An 18,717-nucleotide genomic window follows, 5' to 3' on the forward strand; every position below is an offset into this window, starting at 1 on the left:
CATCCATGCATTTGCCAGCAACACTAATTTAAGTGAGTGAAAAACACACAAAAAGAAGATAGGAAAGTTGACTTGTTGAAAAGAAGGGTTCCAGCAGGAGAGAGGAGGGATGAGAAAGGGGAACGGAGTGTGAAAATTACCAAAATTCATTATAAATGTGTGAATCTCTCAAACAAGAACATTCAAAAATAAATTTGCTGCTTAACTGCATGGCTCAGCATTAGCTGCTTCCAGTGGTAATAATTACCTACCTGGACCCAACAGGTATTAACCAGAACTTCTTATTATCGCCAAACACCTGCTGGATATTCTTGATGAAGCCAAGGTTAAACCCATTTTTCTCCGGTCCACTTGTAAATACTGGAGTGCAAAAGGCCTCTAAGACAGTGCAGGAGAGTTTGCAAAGAGGAAGAAAATAAAGAAATACATTTCATCACTGTGATGATTTTACATCTCTCCAAAAATGTGTTCTGGATTTGTGACATCTTTTTGCTCTTTAAGCATAGGTCCATGTTCTTAATTATTGCTAAATTACTTAGTAAAACTCAGTTAAATTTAATAAAGGGTGAAATTGTTATTGAAAATAAGGAATTTATACTCATCATTTTATGGCAGAGTAAATACACAATGGCAAAAATAATACAGCATTCAGGAGGGGCATGTCTTTGGGCTGTAGAATTTAAGGAGTGCATGAATACATTTAAGTGTGCTTTATTGGAATCAAAGTGGCAACAACAGCCAAATGGTCTCCATCTGTAGATCTGGGACCAAAGTAATGACACATAAAGAGATGGTAATGACATTGATTTGGTTTTGAAACATTTCAGAAATGAAGATGTTCACAATGAAACCTGCAATGTAAAAAACCTAGTTTTACTCCAGATGAAATGTCAATGGGTGAACTGTAATCACCTCAAAGCCTACGAGGAATTGGGCCACATTAGTGCACATTATTTTTAGACACACATTTATCCCATTAAGCAAACACTTTCACTGTTGGGCTCTGGCTGCATCTCACCATTTCCCATTTGTTCTTTGTTTTCAGACCCTGTTATCATGAAGCTTTTAGTACTTTTCTACTTTTGTAGCTATCTCTCAACCAAATGTGCTAATTTACTACCCTAAGTACTAAGTGCTATACATATATTTGATTTAGAAAAATGGGTGCAAAGATTTCCCTAGCAAATGAATTCTCAAAGTGCAGTGGCTTTTACACTAAATTCCTTTCAAATCTAAATCATCCTAGTTAAACGTTTAACACTTGAACGCTTTCTTCCTATTCCTTGTGTACTGACTTGTAGACCATGTAAATATTCACCACAGATGAAGTAATTATTGCACTAGAATTCTTTCGTTCTATATATAATAAGTCTAGAGTACTAATTGACAGCAAAAAAGAGAAAACCCAACTCATTTAGTGTACTGCTTTTCTGCAGATTTAATATGCATATCTCATTTGTATGGTCCTTTTATGTACTCTTTTGACTGTAAGTATCAATCTGATTCTTTATAAAAAGAATTTTACATTTTTAAATTTCCTTATTCATTTTGTGTGTGTGTGTGTGTGTTTGTGCGCACACCTGTGTGTGCATGCCATGGTGTGAGGACAGAGCATAACTTGTGGGAATCAGCTCTTTCATTCTACCATGTGGGTTTCAAAACTTGAACTCAGGTTGTCAGGATCTTGGAAAGCACCCTTTCCTGCTGAGAAATCTTGATGGCCTGGATTTTCGCATTCATTTTTGTTATTCATTTGGAGTCTTTTTAAGGTCCCTGTTTTGGGCTAAGCATCATCAACTAGATTATTGTTATTTAGTGTCCTGTCTTCCTTCCTTCTGATGCTCATTTCTTCATGTGAACTTTTTAGAAGTCAGATTGTAAATTTAGGGATGCATTATCCCAAATTTACTATAAAGAACTGCGATCATTTTGGGTTCTCTATGGGATGTGTCTCATGGATGCTCTGTGTAGTCCATAAGCTTTGTTCACTATTGTTGTCCAGTTTAGTAAAATATATTTCTATTTGTCTCAGAGGATATCACTAAAGCTAAAATACTTCACTATTAATTTTTCTCTCCTTAGGGAACAGTGATATACATTAATATGCATTTTTCTAATCATAATATTCCATCTTACCTAAGGTCGTTTTGTTTCTGCTGACAAGCCAACAATGGTAACCAAAGAGAATCACAAGGCTGACAAAAAACATGCAGGCCACAAAGAGGAGAAAGAGGACGTGGAACTTAGAGCGAACACTGGGTAATTCCCCCTAGAAAAGAAACAAGAGACAAAGAAAACAAAACGTTAAAGTGGGAATGCTTAGCTATCTTTTCTATACAGATTAGTAGTGTTTCACATGTTAAAATCCAGCTTCAATTTTAGAAACAAATGTTGTAAGCTTAAATTTTTATTACATGCATTTATTTATTTTGTGAGTGCATGCATGTGTGTGCGTATGTGTGTGTGTTTGTGTATGCACATGCCAAAGTGTGCAGGTATGGAAGTCAGATGACAACTTGTGGGATTCAGCTCTCCCTCTACTATGCAGATTCCAGGGACCGAACTCAGGTCATCCGACTTGCTGACAAGTGCAGGTCCTGACGATTATTTATTTATTTTTACAAAATTGTTGATCAATGTACCTTATTATAGATATATTCTTAGCTTGCAAAGCTTAAAATGGATTCTTGTTTAAGTGCAATATATAAATGCACCAATTAGAATAGAGTAATATGAAAAGGCTATGTATGCTCAGGTCACAATTGGTGTGAAGCCCATATTTCATTTAGCTTGAGAATTATGAATCACTGTCTACGGGATCATAAGGTTAGTACTATTCATCCTATTGTATGAGGGTGGCTATAATAGAATCCTTTTGTTTTTTAAATAAAACGTCATACAAAATGCGTATTTTTAATTATTTTGCTGTATTTTGTGTGTGTGTGTGTGTTGAGTCTTCATGTATGTCTGTGTACCACATGTTTGTTTGGGACCCACAGAAGCCAAAGACGGTATCAGATCCCTTGGAACTGGAGTTATAGAGGCTGTGAGCCACCATGTGGGAGCTGAGACTGAACTTGGGTACTCTGGAAGAGCAGTCAGTGCTCTTAACTACTGAGCCATTTCTCCAGCTCCTTATACTACTATTCTTTATACATCATGTGTCTTTGGCCGTCTGTGTGTTAAAAATGCTAGATTATTGAATATAAGAAATTAAAACACAGAATTTTAAAATGTCTTACCAGAAGTCATGAGCTGATTTTAAAGCTGTTGAAATCTTGTAGTTTTTTTTTTTAACAGTTGATATAAAATTTGCTGGTATACTACACCCTGTGGAGTAAGTAGCTGTTTGGACAGTAAAAAATCAAGCAGGATTTTACAGGTAATTGTGAAAGTAGGACATTAAAGACTGTTAGAGTTAACTGGACATCTGATTTTCCATGCAGCCCCAGTTTTTGTTTGATATGCAATTCTAGAGCAGAATGAATATTCTAAAGTTCTACAGCATTCATAACATGTGACATTTTGTCTTCAGAAAAGAGACGTGGAAAGCATTTTGAATTTTAGAATGAACATCTGGAGGAATGATTATGGCTTATTTCCTCCTTTCCCTTAATGGTCATTGTTTGGCATGATGAATTGGCTTGAGGCATTTCCAGATGCCCTCCAGTGATAAAGTTAAAGTGATTCTTAAGTGAAGTGGAACTTAACTTCCTCACAATCCTATTCGACTCCACTTACTGAAGGTTAGTGCTTGGCAACACTTGCTAAGTTCAAACACTATAGGTTTCTTTCTTTCCTTGGAGGCTATTTTTATTCATTTTTACATAAGGAAATGCTGGACCTCTTCCAGGACGGATATGTTTGCAGTGCAAAGATAAGGGGAAGCAAGCACATCAGATGCTCTCAGCTGATGGGTGGTCTGGGTGAAGCGTGTACAGGGCAGAGCAGTCCAGGAAACAGCGGCCTCAAGGACTTCAACTTTCAGGAGCCTTTATCTGAAACTCTCCATCTTGAAATGCTCCTTCTGACAAAATATTGACCTAAGTACCCAGACTGGACTAGTTTGGTTCCTGGCTGTTCTGATTCACGGTTACTTTTTCCTTCTAATTTTTGTTTTTGCTGTTCTTAGGTAAGATTTCCAATAGCACTTCACAGTGCTTCTCACCTTCCCTAAGACTTTGATCTCATGGGCTCTTCTTTCTGAGCCTGTATTTAAAGTTCTAAAAGCTCGCATTGACTTTCCCTTTTTACATGAAAATGGTCACTAGAAAATGGCTGAGCAAGTGAGCTTGTTCTGAAAGTCTGCTCCCATCATGAGTAGCTGTGCTCCCAGCCTTTCCCCATCATTCTTTCTGAACTCACCTGTCTGTATGGTTTAGAATATCTGCTGTGCTGTACTTTCATAGAGTTCACAATATCAACTTTTCCTGTGCAAACAGTTCTGTGTTCAAAAATGCATTTCCGGGAGACGACCAAGCTAAATCCCTCAGAGCAATGGTCATCAGAGACAGTTCAGAGGAAGATTTGTAAAATAATATAATTACTAGGTTTCTAAAATAATAATTCATCACCTTTGTAAAGAGGTCCGTAGCCTAGCGTGGTCGGTGTGCATTATTAATTTTGCAAAAGGCAAAGATTAATCTCTCTTTTGAGAGCAGAATTTGCTTAATTTAATGCTGAAAGGAAAGAAATGATGTGATGGTCTTCTGAATCCTTCTAAAAGAGTTAGAGCCTGTCTATAGCAGAACCATCATAGGCAGAGTACATGGAAGATCACAGAGGCTTATGGGCAGACTTATGTTCAAGTTCTCCCTTTGAAATTTACAGCCAGGTAGGTGATTTTTGACAAGTCACTTCTGCTGGAAGCCTTAGTTGTGTCATCTTGGGATGTGACAAATAGTTTTTGCTTTGGCTAGTTCACAGGGTTGTAGTGAGGATCAGATGGGATCAGAGATATAAAAATACTCCAAGAACCATAAAGTACCATATATTAGAAGTTGCTGTTCTTGGGAGTACAGCTTGTCTCCTTGATATGGCTTTAAAAATATATAGCAGTGTTTATTTTTTATTTTAAAAAGAGGCTCAATTTAAACCCAGAAAGCCATGGATCCCTAAGCCATACTAATGTCATTTAGGCCGGAGTGACTGCAAGGAACCTTTTCCCCAGTTGTGAATGCCCTTTTTAGTGTAAGGACAAGCTATGACAGGCCTCATGCCCTCTCAGATGACAGGCATAAGTTAGGCTATTGAGGAGGAGAAACAGTGAAGGAATAGGAAAAGAACAAGGTCATGCTCACCGTGGATTTGCTTGTACTGCTGGTACATTTCTCGTGATGAATTCGTATTCAGTTATCATCTTTTAAGAGTGAAGGAAGCATACAGTACCTGGCTTGCATTTTGGTATTTGATTATTGGCTGGCTCGGGGAGTTAAAGGCAAAATGTTGTGAAATGCAATGTTGTTTACTTTGTGATAAAGGTAAAGAGTCGTGATTAAATGGTAGCCCGCTGTGTTAGGGCTCAAGAAAAGCATGTAAGAAAGATCAAGGCTCACACTTCCCTGCTGATTGGATGCAGCAGATTTTCTTCATATTTATAGAAGTAGCTCAGCATGCAGATGGAATGCCAAATAGGTCATGGGAACCTGAGGAATGGGGAATAGAGCTCGTGCTGTGGAAAGGGGCCAAAGAGGAGATATCAAGATGTGTAGCTTGGTGAAGAAATGTTTCCTATTTGAAGAAAATGCACAAGAACACCTCATCATTTCTGCTTGTGGTTTGTTTAAATTAGGAATTTTGATACCCAATACATTGCTCCTGTTTCTTACAGCTATTAATTATCTGAATTTATTAAGCAAGGTGAATAGAAAGTGTAATTTTCTACATTACTAGGAATAAAAGCACTGATTCATAATTTAAATATTTTAAAATTTAGCTTCTTAGTGTCTTGTCTTTTTCTTTCCTCCAACTCATTATTATTTCGATTCTGACCATGTGATTTACATTCTTTCCCTGCTGGTTTACTGCTCCAGCTTAGATATGACATCCCTTGTTATATAAGGCTTTTGCAAATTTTCTAAAGTAATAAGCAGTAGCTCTCACATTTGTGTTCTTCTATTCATTTCAGTATAGATAACTCTCATTGTGGATGCCTTAATAACTGGATTATAGTGTAGAAAAGAGATTTCTTTGAAAGTTTAACTGGCACAAGTTGACAAAGGGCATATTTCATAATATTTTACCTATTCACATATGCAAATCTACCTTAACTTTTTAAAATAGATGGGATATGACTGATATCTCCAAGTAGGAGAAAGATAAGATTTTGAGTTTTTAAAATTTTAAGGTTTTTTTTGTTTTTGAGATTTTGTGATAATTTTTAGAATCACTGTATGTTTCATTGGATCCTAGCAATGAGACAAGTGCAGCAAGTAAGTAATAGAGCCAGTATTAGCTCTGCCGCTCTCACTTCCCAACCCACTGGCAATCACACATGCTCAAAAGAGAGGCTGGCTGTGGGGGCAGATGCCTCTCGTCAGTCCCCAAACTCGAGACAGATACCGGCAGATCTCAGAGTTTGAGACCAGACAGGTCTACAGAGTAAGTTCTAGAACAGCCAGGGCTACGCGGAGAAACCCTGTCTCGGAAAAAAGGCACCCCCCACAAAGTTCCAAAGAGACTCTCTGTTTCATTTTGTGCTTATGTGCAAGTCAGTTTCTCTTTCTTCACAACAGAAACTTTGCAGCTCCCATCTGAGCATGAAATTACTAAGTATTTTCTAATTCCTACTAACTTTTTTTTTTTTTTTAGAAACTAGTGATTTGTAATTAGTTTCAACTGTTTTTCAAATATAGAGCTGGAAAGAAAGGTCTTTAAAACTCAACCACAGACATAGATTTGAAAGAGTGGGTCAGCTGAGAGGTTACTCTCCCGAGCACTAGCAAGCAGTCACAGATGACACAACTCGTTTAACTGGAATCTTTACTCAACAGTTTCTTAAACTTCAGAATATTCAACACGGAAAACTAGTTTTTACTGCCTTGCCTTCTGGTAACTTCATTAATGCCAAAGGCTATAGGGTGAGGAGTGCTACATTTAGAGTGACTGTTCACTTCCTTTGGTGGGAGCCGATTGGGATTTTTAAAAACTTACTCTCCAGTATTTGATGAAATAGCTGAAGACGGTTGTCACAATGTACAGGCAATAGAGAAGGGAATAAGCTAAGAACTGGAGGAAGAATTTGTAGTTGGAAAATCCAATGCAGTTATTAACCCTAAAAAAAAAGAAGAAAAGAAAACTAATTTGAAATCAGGACCTATTGACTGAGAACACACTGATAGTTAAGTGGACTAACCAAAGGAGGCACGTGACTCCTGCTGCTTCATTACGTGTTGTGTAGAAACCCAACAGAGACTGAGGTTCCTTAACATAAACAGACTGGAAAAACAAGTTCACACCTCACTAGTTTCCGTTTGTATTTACCAGCAGAGTCACCTGCGCTACCTAATAGCTTCAGAATGGCTCCTGAAACACCCAAGCAAGCCCGGATTTTCATTGCTAAAAACATGTCTGCCTTAGTAGCTGCACTTTGACGCGCTCTCTTTGTAATTAGGTGATTCCACACTGGCTTTTTAGGTCAGACGCACAATTTTTATAGAAGAATCACTGAATTTAACTATCTGTAACATTTCAAAATCAAGTCGTCTAGAAACAGAAACAAATTGCATGATGCTGAAGAAGAGAAATACTTGTGCCGTATTTCATTACTGGCTCAATGGCTAAAGTTAATGGATAGGAGACTATCAGCTTTGCGACCTCAGGAACTCACTACCATACCTTTACTGGTATTTTCATCTTTGTTTAAAAATGTTATCCTCCCAATAAAAACAAAGCCCAGTGAACTAAGGTAGCAAAAATGGGCACGTTGCAACTCAGCTTAAAGAAGTGGATATATTAAACAACTTTGACCCTTTTAGAGGCTAGAAATGAATCAAAAGGACTTACCATGGGCAGTGATGGTCCATTTTTAAAACACACCTACAAAGAGGACAAAATAAAGTATGATAAATATGGCTATGGAAATGAAGAAACACTTCCAAATTGAACTCAAGTTTTTAGCAGTATTTTTACATAGTTCAGCAAAATTATCTACAGATTCCACTCTGGCAAGTCCAAAGTTACTGCCTCCTAAATGACTCACGGGATGATCAAGCTCCAGCACCGTCCTGGGACTATGCTTGCAGCAAGTGACAACTCCAGAAGTGTAGTCTTGAAAGGGATAGGGAACGACCAATACAGCGAAAATCTTCAAGATGTCACCGTTAGCTTTGTTTACTTATTTCAATCACAACGCAAGGAAATATAGCCTGTGTCTGAATCAAAGGTAAGTGAAATATGGGTGGGACAGGCACTCGGGAACAAAGGTGTGACAGTAATATACGCTAACACAAAAAGGTATGACAGTAATATGCGCTAACACAAAAAGGTATGACAGTAATATGCGCTAACACAAAAAGGTATGACAGTAATATGCGCTAACACAAAAAGGTATGACAGTAATATGCGCTAACACAAAAAGGTATGACAGTAATATGCGCTAACACAAAAAGGTATGGCAGTAATATACGCTAACACAAAAAGGTATGACAGTAATATGCGCTAACACAAAAAGGTATGACAGTAATGTACGCTAACACAGAAAGGTATGACAGTAATATGCGCTAACACAAAAAGGTATGACAGTAATATACGCTAACACAAAAAGGTATGACAGTAATATACGCTAACACAAAAAGGTATGACAGTAATATACGCTAACACAAAAAGGTATGACAGTAATATGCGCTAACACAAAAAGGTATGACAGTAATATGCGCTAACACAAAAAGGTATGACAGTAATATGCGCTAACACAAAAAGGTATGACAGTAATATGCGCTAACACAAAAAGGTATGGCAGTAATGTACGCTAACACAAAAAGGTATGACAGTAATATGCGCTAACACAAAAAGGTATGACAGTAATGTACGCTAACACAAAAAGGTATGACAGTAATATGCGCTAACACAAAAAGGTATGACAGTAATATACGCTAACACAAAAAGGTATGACAGTAATATACGCTAACACAAAAAGGTATGACAGTAATATGCGCTAACACAAAAAGGTATGACAGTAATATGCGCTAACACAAAAAGGTATGACAGTAATATGCGCTAACACAAAAAGGTATGACAGTAATATGCGCTAACACAAAAAGGTATGACAGTAATATGCGCTAACACAAAAAGGGGTTCTTACAAATCGGGAACAGTTTGAAAGACAAAATAAAATACAATGTTGGTTAGTAACTCAAAATAGAAAGTAAATATCTATATCTCTGTATTGATTCAAATGATTGAACAGACAAATAAGTGGGGCAGAAGGGACACATCTCCTTATGCAGATGTATTCCAAATAATTTGTGCATCTATTTCAGGGAGAGGAGACATAACTTCCTATTACGTTAGTTTGGAGTTATGTAGAGTGACTTTCATGCAAAGAGTATAGTTCAGAAATGAGAGGAGGACAGAATAATCTCACACCGGAAACACCTCACAAACATCAGCTGAGAAAGATGTTCAGTATTATTAACACTGCAGTCAAAAGTCATGTTTATATGTACCCTTAATACCATGTAGTGATATTAGTACATTAGCTCCATGGTCTTCTTCCACATTATCCCATTATAATGATAATGAGAAAAAAATAAACACATTTTAACTGAAGGACAATTTATAAAATATCTGATTCTTAATCCCCCAAACTGTAAACGTTGTCAAAGCCAATTAAAATCTGAGAAATTGTCATAGATAACACGACCTACAGAGTAGATGTGACTAGTTAATGTAATGGGATATGCTGGATGGAATCATGGAACAGAAAAAGAATATTAGGGGGAAAGTGAAGATATCTAAAAAGTATATTCCAGTTAAAAGTTATAGATAAGTCACCCAACAGAAACACTCACATACATACAAAATGACATCTGGACAAAGATACTTATATAGCATTGGTTTGAATAGTAAAAGCTGTAAATTACATAGAGTTTCAATAGTAGAACATTTTTATAATTAAGCTATATTACAATAGAATACAATGAAAAGCAATGTCTTCATATTGGTTTATTAATCTTAGAAATGTATCATACTAATGGAACATATTAATAATAGGGGAATGTGAGTGTTGGACATATGAGAACTCTCTTCACAATAAATCTATAAATCTGAAATCATTTACAATGAAACGTTTCTTTTGAAAATGCAGTATTAGTTTTCTATCTTTAGACTAGAATGATTATCACCCCTGTGAAAGTGTTTGGCATGTGTTCATTATGTCTCAAAAGAAATGCTCTTATCTAGGCATGGTTACACGTTAGGATCAGTCATTTCGTTGTCTAGGCAACCATCAGTGGCCAGCATCAGCACAGAGAAAGTATAGTTGTCACTTACATAGCACAGACAGAACAGTGATGGCAGCGGTCTGGCTTGATTAGATGGCACCGGTCACAGAACCGCACAGCTATAGGAAATAGAAAGTGGTCAGTATGAGTTCAGGGTCAGTATAAGATCCCACCGTTCACTAGTTTGTGGTTATATCTTGTTACACACTGACTACAGATGGTCAGATGTATCTCAAGCTACTAAACAAAATGTAATAACACAGCAAATTGTGGCATTTAAATTTCTTGTTTGTTGGACCAGTCTTAAGAGAACTTTTAAGGGATGAAAGAAGCGGGGAAAGTTTCACCTTTGGATAACTGACAAAAAACGTTTTGTATTATAAACTAACTGCTATCAACTGTTTCCATGATTTGGGAACTCATTTAGTCTGTTTATTCCAACTTTCCTCCCTGAAAATAAGAATTTATCTCCTATTTCCAGAGGTTAGATTGTATAAGATAGATACAATTCCTACAGCATGATAAAGAATGTGGTTCTCAGTATACCAATTTGGAGAACAAAAGAGACATTTTATCTAGGACAAATTGTTGAACTCCCCATTTTACAGATAAAGAAATGGACACCCGTGCCACATCAAGTGCCATGATCAAGGCCATGTCACAGCAAATGAATGGTAGGGCTCTAATCTATGCAGTTGTTTTTCTGACTTCTTAGTTTTGGGTTCTATTCACACACACACGCACACACACACACACACACACACACACACACACACGGCTCCCTAAGTGATGGAATGTTACCTGGAAGTGCAAAATAAACCCTTTCTTCTCCACACACACACACACACACACACACACACACACACACACACACACGTGTGTGTGTGTATGAGTGTTTATGTGTATGTATGAATCTTCCTCCTTCCTTTTTTCTTTTCCAATTAAAGGCATTTATTATTCTTTTTTCTCAGTTTTCACCACATTTACTGTTAGAGTATTGCTATGTATAATTTCATAATGCTGTTATTTTTGTCTAAAACCTGAAGGTACAGATAATTTGAGAAATATAACAATTCTATCTAAAGTGTACATTGGACACATATAAACGAGTTAACACAATAGGCTGCAAATTCAGCAGAGACCTGTGTTCATTTCTGCTAATGAGTATTTGTGTGCATGTGTGTGACGGGGGAGGGAGGGAGGGAGGAAGGGAGGAAAGGACAGGGAGAGAACGAGCATATCATGTCTCAATATATGCCTGCAATAGTTCTGTAATTGATCATCTGCCCTTCATTGTTGCTGCCATACAGTACTTAATATACAGAGCTGCTAGATGATTTATTAAAAAGTAAATCAAACATATTATTATTCACTTGACACTCAGTGAATTTCCAACATGCTAGGAATAAAATCCAAATTCTGTATCAGAGCTTGGGGTCTCTGCCTAACTTTTCAAATGTCCTTTGTACCACTGTCTATTCTCTATGCTCCAGTGTCATTGACTACCTCTCTGTCCCTACAACCTTTTGCCTATCTTGTGGCCTTTACAGTTCTTTATGTTCTTAGTGATCATCTCTCTATGCTCTTTGATCAATGGCTTGATGGCTAGGGTTTTTCATAAGACACTTTATTTTTATTTTTTTAGAAAAGAAAATAGACTATCTTTTTTCATTTTATTTACCAAACCCAGTTCCAACTCCTTCCCCTCCTCCCATTCCCTCCACCTAGCCCCACACTCCCCATCCACTCCTCAGAGAAGGTAAGGCACATTGCTTTGGGGAAGGTCTAAGGCCCTCCCTAGGCTGAGCAAGGTATCCATCCAAAGAGAATAGGTTCCCAAAAAGCCAGTACAAGCAGTAGGGATAAATCCTGGTGCCACTGTCAGTGGCCCTGCAGTCTGCTCCAGCCGTGCAACTGTCAACCACATTCAGAGGGACTAGTTTGGACCTATGCTGGTTCCTTCCCTGTATGGCTGGAGTTGGTGAATAGTGTGGGAGAATTCTCTGTATTCTCTCAATCATATTTTAAATAAATGCTGATTGGCCAGGCAGGAAGTATAGGTGGGTCAACCAGACAGGAAGTAGAGGCTGGGTGAAAGAACAAGAGAATTCTAGGAAGGAGGAAGTCCATTCCTCCCTCTCCTGCCCAAACCACCTAAGAAGCAGGATGTGATCTACCCCGCTGAAAAAGGTACTGAGTCGTGCGGCTAACATAGATAAGAACAATGGGTTGATATAAGTTACAAGAGTTAACAAGAAGCCTGAGTTAATGGGCCAATCAGTTTATAATTAATGCAGACTCTCTGTGTGATTTTCTTTGGGGCTAACCAGCTGTGGGAACTGGACAAGACAGAAACCCAAACAAGCCCAGCCGTCATGTTACAGGTGAACTCTCATTAGCTCAGGAGAGCTAATTAGTGGGAGAGTGTTAGATTGATGGCTAGTTTTATTTGACAACTTAGTTGGTCTGCTGGTTAGTTTCTGCCAGCTTGAAACAAATAGGAATCAACTGGGAAGAGGGAACCTGAACTGAGGAATTACTTCCATCAGATTGGCTTGTGGTCATGTCTGTGGAGTATTTTCTTGATTGATGATGGATGCATTTGGGCCCAGCTATCTGTAGATAGTGCCATCCTTGGGCAAGTGGTCCTGGGTTATGAAGAAAATTAGCTGAGCAAGCCATGGAGAATAATCCAGTGAGCAGCATTCCTCCAAGGTCTCTGCCTCTGTTCCTGCTTTGAGTTTGTGCTTTTTTTCTTGGTGATGAAATGATATTTAGAGTGTAAGATGAAATTAACCCCTTCCTCTTCAAGTTGCCTCTGTGCAATGTTTTATCTTAGCAACAGTGAAGACAGCTTGGTGTTTCTGCTTGTTCCTGGTGTTTGCATGCCTGCTTTGAGTCACTGCTTTGACTCCCTAAGTGATGGAATGTTACCTAAAAGTGTAAGATGAAACCCTTTCCTTTCCAGGTAGCTTTTGGTCAGTGTTTTATCACAGCAACAGAGAAATGAACCAAGACAACTGGGTACCCACTATGTGAATATGTTTTATATCTGTATGTCAACGGGGATGTTTCCAGAGGAAATGGCCTTTGAATTGGTAGACTCAAGAAAGCAGATCATCTGCAGTGTGGGTTGGCTTCCTTCAACCTGAAGAGGAATTTAATAGAAATAAAAGGGGGACTGAGAAAGGGAGAATCTGCTCTCTTCCTGGCTGCACTAGCGGGGACATTAGGCTTCTGCTTCTCTTTGACTAGATCTTAAGCAATTTGGACTCCTTTTCTCCAGGTCTTCAGAAATGAACTGAAAATTGCACCATCAATCCTCTGATTCTCAAGGTTTTGAATTTAGCCTAGAATGTACTATCTTGGTTTTCCTCATGCTTAGGCCTTTTACCTCAAACTGGAGTTATACCACTACCTTTTTTGGGGACTGCATATGTTTTGCACTTTCATATGTTGATAGTGGGAGTTTTCAGCTTTTGTCATTGCCTGAACTAAACACTAAATTCTCATAATCCTCTCTCTCTCTCTCTCTCTCTCTCTCTCTCTCTCTCTCTCTCTCTCTCTCTCTCTGTGTGTGTGTGTGTGTGTGTGTCTGTCTGTCTGTCTATCCATCTATCTATCATCTAGTCATCTCTCTACCTTATCTAATCTACTGGTTATCTTTCTTCAGAGTGCCAGGAATATCCAGGAATATAGCTTTTGGTACTGAAATTGAGTCTAGAGAAAAAATTTAAATGATATTTTTTAATTTGTCTCCAGTTTGACTTTCTGAACATGGGTTGCTTGTGCTATTCAAATTAAATTCTTAAAAGTTAATTTAATTAAATTAAACTAATTACTACACTTCAGTAGTAAAGAGCATACTGATAATCCATGCCATGCTCTGGCAGGACAGTGTGTAAAGTATCTCCAATAAATGCTATCAATAATCACAAGAAGCACGGAGATAGGTGACTGTATATTTATTTTGGAACATTTTAAGAAAACTAACAAAATAATGAGGTTGGCTTGCTGTTCCTAACAGCGCTGGAAAAGTAATGAAAGAAAAGAATGAGATATGGGTTTCAAATTTCCTGCACAAGAACTGTGTAAATGACCTGTAAGCGACTGTGCTTCTCCTGAAGGAGATACTTATCTCAAAGCCACAGGACGGGCATCAGTGAAAATCAAATACAGAATTTCATCTTGAGACCACTTAAATTACAATGCAAGTTGAATTTCTGGTCTTGTAGGATGTTTACTGTTAAACTGGGGGCACTGACTGTGGAACAGTAGGACTCTGTAAAAAGACCCGGGGAAGCCAGGAATATCAAGATTTTGTTGACTGCTTCTTGCCAGAGGAAGATGCCTCCCTATTACCAGTGGAAACCAGCCTCTTCATTATCAATGGCATTAGCTTTTCCATCCCTGAATGAAGGGATGTGCCGGGAAACTGTAGCCACCATACAATACAATGCTGATTCTCTCCCGGACCCTCTCTTCTCTGACTCTAGATCTACAATTAGACCAAAGGATCAGCATGCACATAAAGGTGATGCGCAGAGTATGACCCATGAGGATGTACAATATATTTGAAAAGAACTACTCGAGTTTTGTAATATAAACATATAAATCCAGAGAAAATGTGTGGGAGCAGATATTAAGACTATAGGGCAATGTTGGAAGGAATATGAAGTTAGATCTGGGTAAATCTAATACAGTATAAACCTTAGCAAGTAGCCTGGCTCTTGAAAAGTTCCCAGGAGTCCATAGGGATGACCCCAGCTAGGACCCTGGGCAGTGGACGAGAGGTTGCCTGAACTGGACTTTACCTATAGTCAGACTGATAAATATCTTAAATATCACCATGGAACCTTCACCCAGCAAATGATGGAGGCAGAGTCAGAGACCCGCAGTGGAGCCCTGGGCGGAGCTCCCAAAGTCCAGTTGAAGAATTGGAAGAGTGAGAATATGAGCAAAGAGGTCAGGACCACGATGGTTGGCACACCCACTGAAACAGCTTATCTGAGCTAATGGGAGCTCACCAACTTTGGTCAGACAAAGAAGGAACCAGCATAGGACCAAGCTACACTGTGGGTGACAGTTGTATGGCTGGGGCTGACTGCAGGGCCACTGGAAGTGGCACCAGGACTTATCCCTACTACTTGTACTAGCTTTTTGGGAACCCATTCTCTTTGGATGATACCTTGCTCAGCCTATATATAGTAGGGAGGACCTTGGACCTTTCCCAAAACAATGTGCCTTATCCTCTCTGTGGAGTGGATGGGGGGGATATGGAGGAAATAGGAAGGGGAACTTGAATTGGTGTATATGGTGAAAGGAGATAGTTTGTTTTCTTTTTTAAAAAAATTAAAAAATAAAAAGTAAAAAATATGTATAAGTTGAGATTCTGCATTAAGGTTGAAGATTAGTGAAGTTAAGTATTACACATTCTTGCTTCTGTGTGAAAGCTAAAAATGGTCCATAGATGAAGAATGTAGAATAGTGGTCACTAGAAGTGAGGAATAGTTGTAGGGAGCAGGATACAAGAAGCACATAGTTACTTTTCTATTTCTTTGATGAAATGCTATGATCAATGCAACTTACTGAAATGTTTATTTAGGCTTATAGTTCCAGAAGCTTAGAGCCCATGATGTTGGAACAAAGGCATATATAGCCTTTTGTCTGGGCTGCGACCCTGGGCTGCCTGGAATCCCTGATCCTGTGCCCTGACATTCCATCTGAACTGGCCATCCACCCAGAGGAGTCAGACTCTGGCCTCCAGGCAGGTCTGAGGATTCCTGCAAGGGAGTGTGGGCTTCTTCAGATTGTGCTGCTAGGTTCACTGTGTGGTATTCCATCCCGCCCTGCCCCCACCTTGGCCCTTTTGTCTGGGCTGCGACCCTGGGCTGCCTGGAATCCCTGATCCTGTGCCCTGACATTCCATCTGAACTGGTGAGTGAATGCGGACCCTGGGGCAACCTGCCCTGGAAGAGAGCACAGACCCCCTACCCCCACTTCCCTCTGCAGGCTTGTGTCGGTTTCTCCCTTCCCTGTGTGTCTCCCAAGCTTTCCCTAGTGTTCTCAGGTGTCCTGCTCCTGTTCTAAGGCCATCCACCCAGAGGAGTCAGACTCTGGCCTCCAGGCAGGTCTGAGGATTCCTGCAAGGGAGTGCGGGCTTCTTCAGAGTGTGATGCTAGGTTCGCTGTGTGGTATTCCATCCCGCCCTGCCCCCACCTTGGCCCTTTTGTCTGGGCTGCGACCCTGGGCTGCCTGGAATCCCTGATCCTGTGCCCTGACATTCCATCTGAACTGGTGAGTGAATGCGGACCCTGGGGCAACCTGCCCTGGAAGAGAGCACAGACCCCCTACCCCCACTTCCCTCTGCAGGCTTGTGTCGGTTTCTCCCGTCCCTGTGTCTCCCAAGCTTTCCCTAGTGTTCTCAGGTGTCCTGCTCCTGTTCTAAGGCCATCCACCCAGAGGAGTCAGACTCTGGCCTCCAGGCAGGTCTGAGGATTCCTGCAAGGGAGTGCGGGCTTCTTCAGATTGTGACGCAAAGAATAGGTCCTCCTCTGGCACTGGGGAGATCCAACCAGTTTCAGTCACAGCAAAGATTGGTCTAGGACACCAAACGCCTCCGGGCTCCTTTTGAAGGAAGAGATGGGCAGGCGCCAATGCAGGAGCTCCTCCAACAACATGAAAGGCAACTTGACATCACCACAAGCCAGACATCCTGAAACAACAAGAATTGAACACCCTACCCCAGAAGATATAGAAGAAACCGACCTTAAACAGTACTTTATGAAAATAATAGAGGACCTTAAACAGGAGGTAAAAAACTGCCATAAAGAAATGGAGATGACAAAAAGGTAGACGAAATAAATAAATCTCTCAAAGATACCCAAGAAAAACAAGAAAAAGCAATCAAACAGGTAAGGGAAACAGTACAAGACCTGAAAAATGAAATGGAGGTATTGAAGAAAACACAATCTGAGGGACGACTGGAAATGGAAACTCTGAGTAAACGAACAGAAACTTCAGAGACAAGTATTTCCAACCGAATACAAGAGATGGAAGAAAGAATCTCGGACTCTGAAGATACTATAGAGGAAATAAACTCACAGATTAAAGAACTAAACAAATCTAACAAATTCTTAACACAAAACATTCAGGAAATCTGGGACACCATGAAAAGACCAAACCTAAGAATAATTGGGGTAGAAGAAGGAGAAGAATTACAACTCAAAGGCCCAGAAAACATATTCAACAAAATTATAGAAGAAAACTTCCCCAACCTAAAGAAGGATGTTCCTATGAAGGTACAAGAAGCCTACAGAACACCAAATAGACTGGATCAAAAGAAAGCATCCCCACGCCATATAATAATCAAAACATAAAACATACAGAATAAAGAACAGATATTAAGAGCTGCAAAGGAAAAAGGTCAAGTAACATATAAAGGGAAACCTATCAGAATTACACCTGATTTCTCAATGGAAACCATGAAAGCCAGAAGAGCTTGGATAGATGTGCTACAGACACTAAGGGAACATGGATGCAAGCCTAGACTATTATACCCAGCAAAGCTTGCATTCACCATTGATGGAGAAAACAAGATATTCCAGGACAAAAACAGATTTAAACAATACGCAGCCACAAATCCAGCCTTGCAGAAAGTAATAGAAGGAAAATCACAAACCAAGGAGTCCAACAATGCCCACAATAACTCAGGCATCTAGCGACCCTTCACCAGCACAACTAGAAGAAGGGAAACACACAAACTCTACTACTAAAAATGACTGAAGTCAACAACCACTGGTCATTAATATCACTTAATATCAATGGACTCAATTCACCTATAAAAAGGCACAGGCTAAGAGACTGGATACGAAAACAGAATCCAACATTTTGCTGTTTACAAGAAACACACCTCAAGCACAAAGACAGACACCTACTCAGAGTAAAGGGTTGACAAAAGGTTTATCAAGCAAATGGCCCTAAGAAACAAGCGGGTGTGGCCATACTAATTTCCAACAAAGTTGACTTCAAACTAAAATCAATCAGAAGAGATGGAAAGGGACACTTTATACTCATAACAGGAAAAATCCATCAGAATGAAGTCTCAATCCTGAATATCTATGCCCCTAATATAAAAGCTCCCACTTATGTAAAAGAAACACTTCTAGAACTCAAGGCAGCCATCAAACCACACACACTAATAGCTGGAGACTTCAACACTCCTCTCTCACCAATGGACAGGTCAATCAGACAGAAACCTAACAGAGAATTGAAA

At 39.3% G+C, this 18,717-nt stretch overlaps 1 protein-coding gene across 1 annotated transcript in view; it reads right to left on the reverse strand.

Moving 5' to 3' along the window:
- Positions 1–18,717, reverse strand: part of Zdhhc15 (zinc finger DHHC-type palmitoyltransferase 15) — a 103,291-nt gene that overhangs the window by 24,651 nt on the left and 59,923 nt on the right. The window contains 5 exon segments of the mRNA XM_038316268.1: positions 252–378; positions 2,137–2,269; positions 7,153–7,273; positions 8,005–8,037; positions 10,492–10,561. Of these exon segments, the coding sequence (XP_038172196.1) occupies positions 252–378; positions 2,137–2,269; positions 7,153–7,273; positions 8,005–8,037; positions 10,492–10,561 (484 nt within the window).

This window comes from Arvicola amphibius, chromosome X (genome assembly GCF_903992535.2).
Source record: "Arvicola amphibius chromosome X, mArvAmp1.2, whole genome shotgun sequence".
NCBI lineage: Eukaryota > Metazoa > Chordata > Mammalia > Rodentia > Cricetidae > Arvicola > Arvicola amphibius.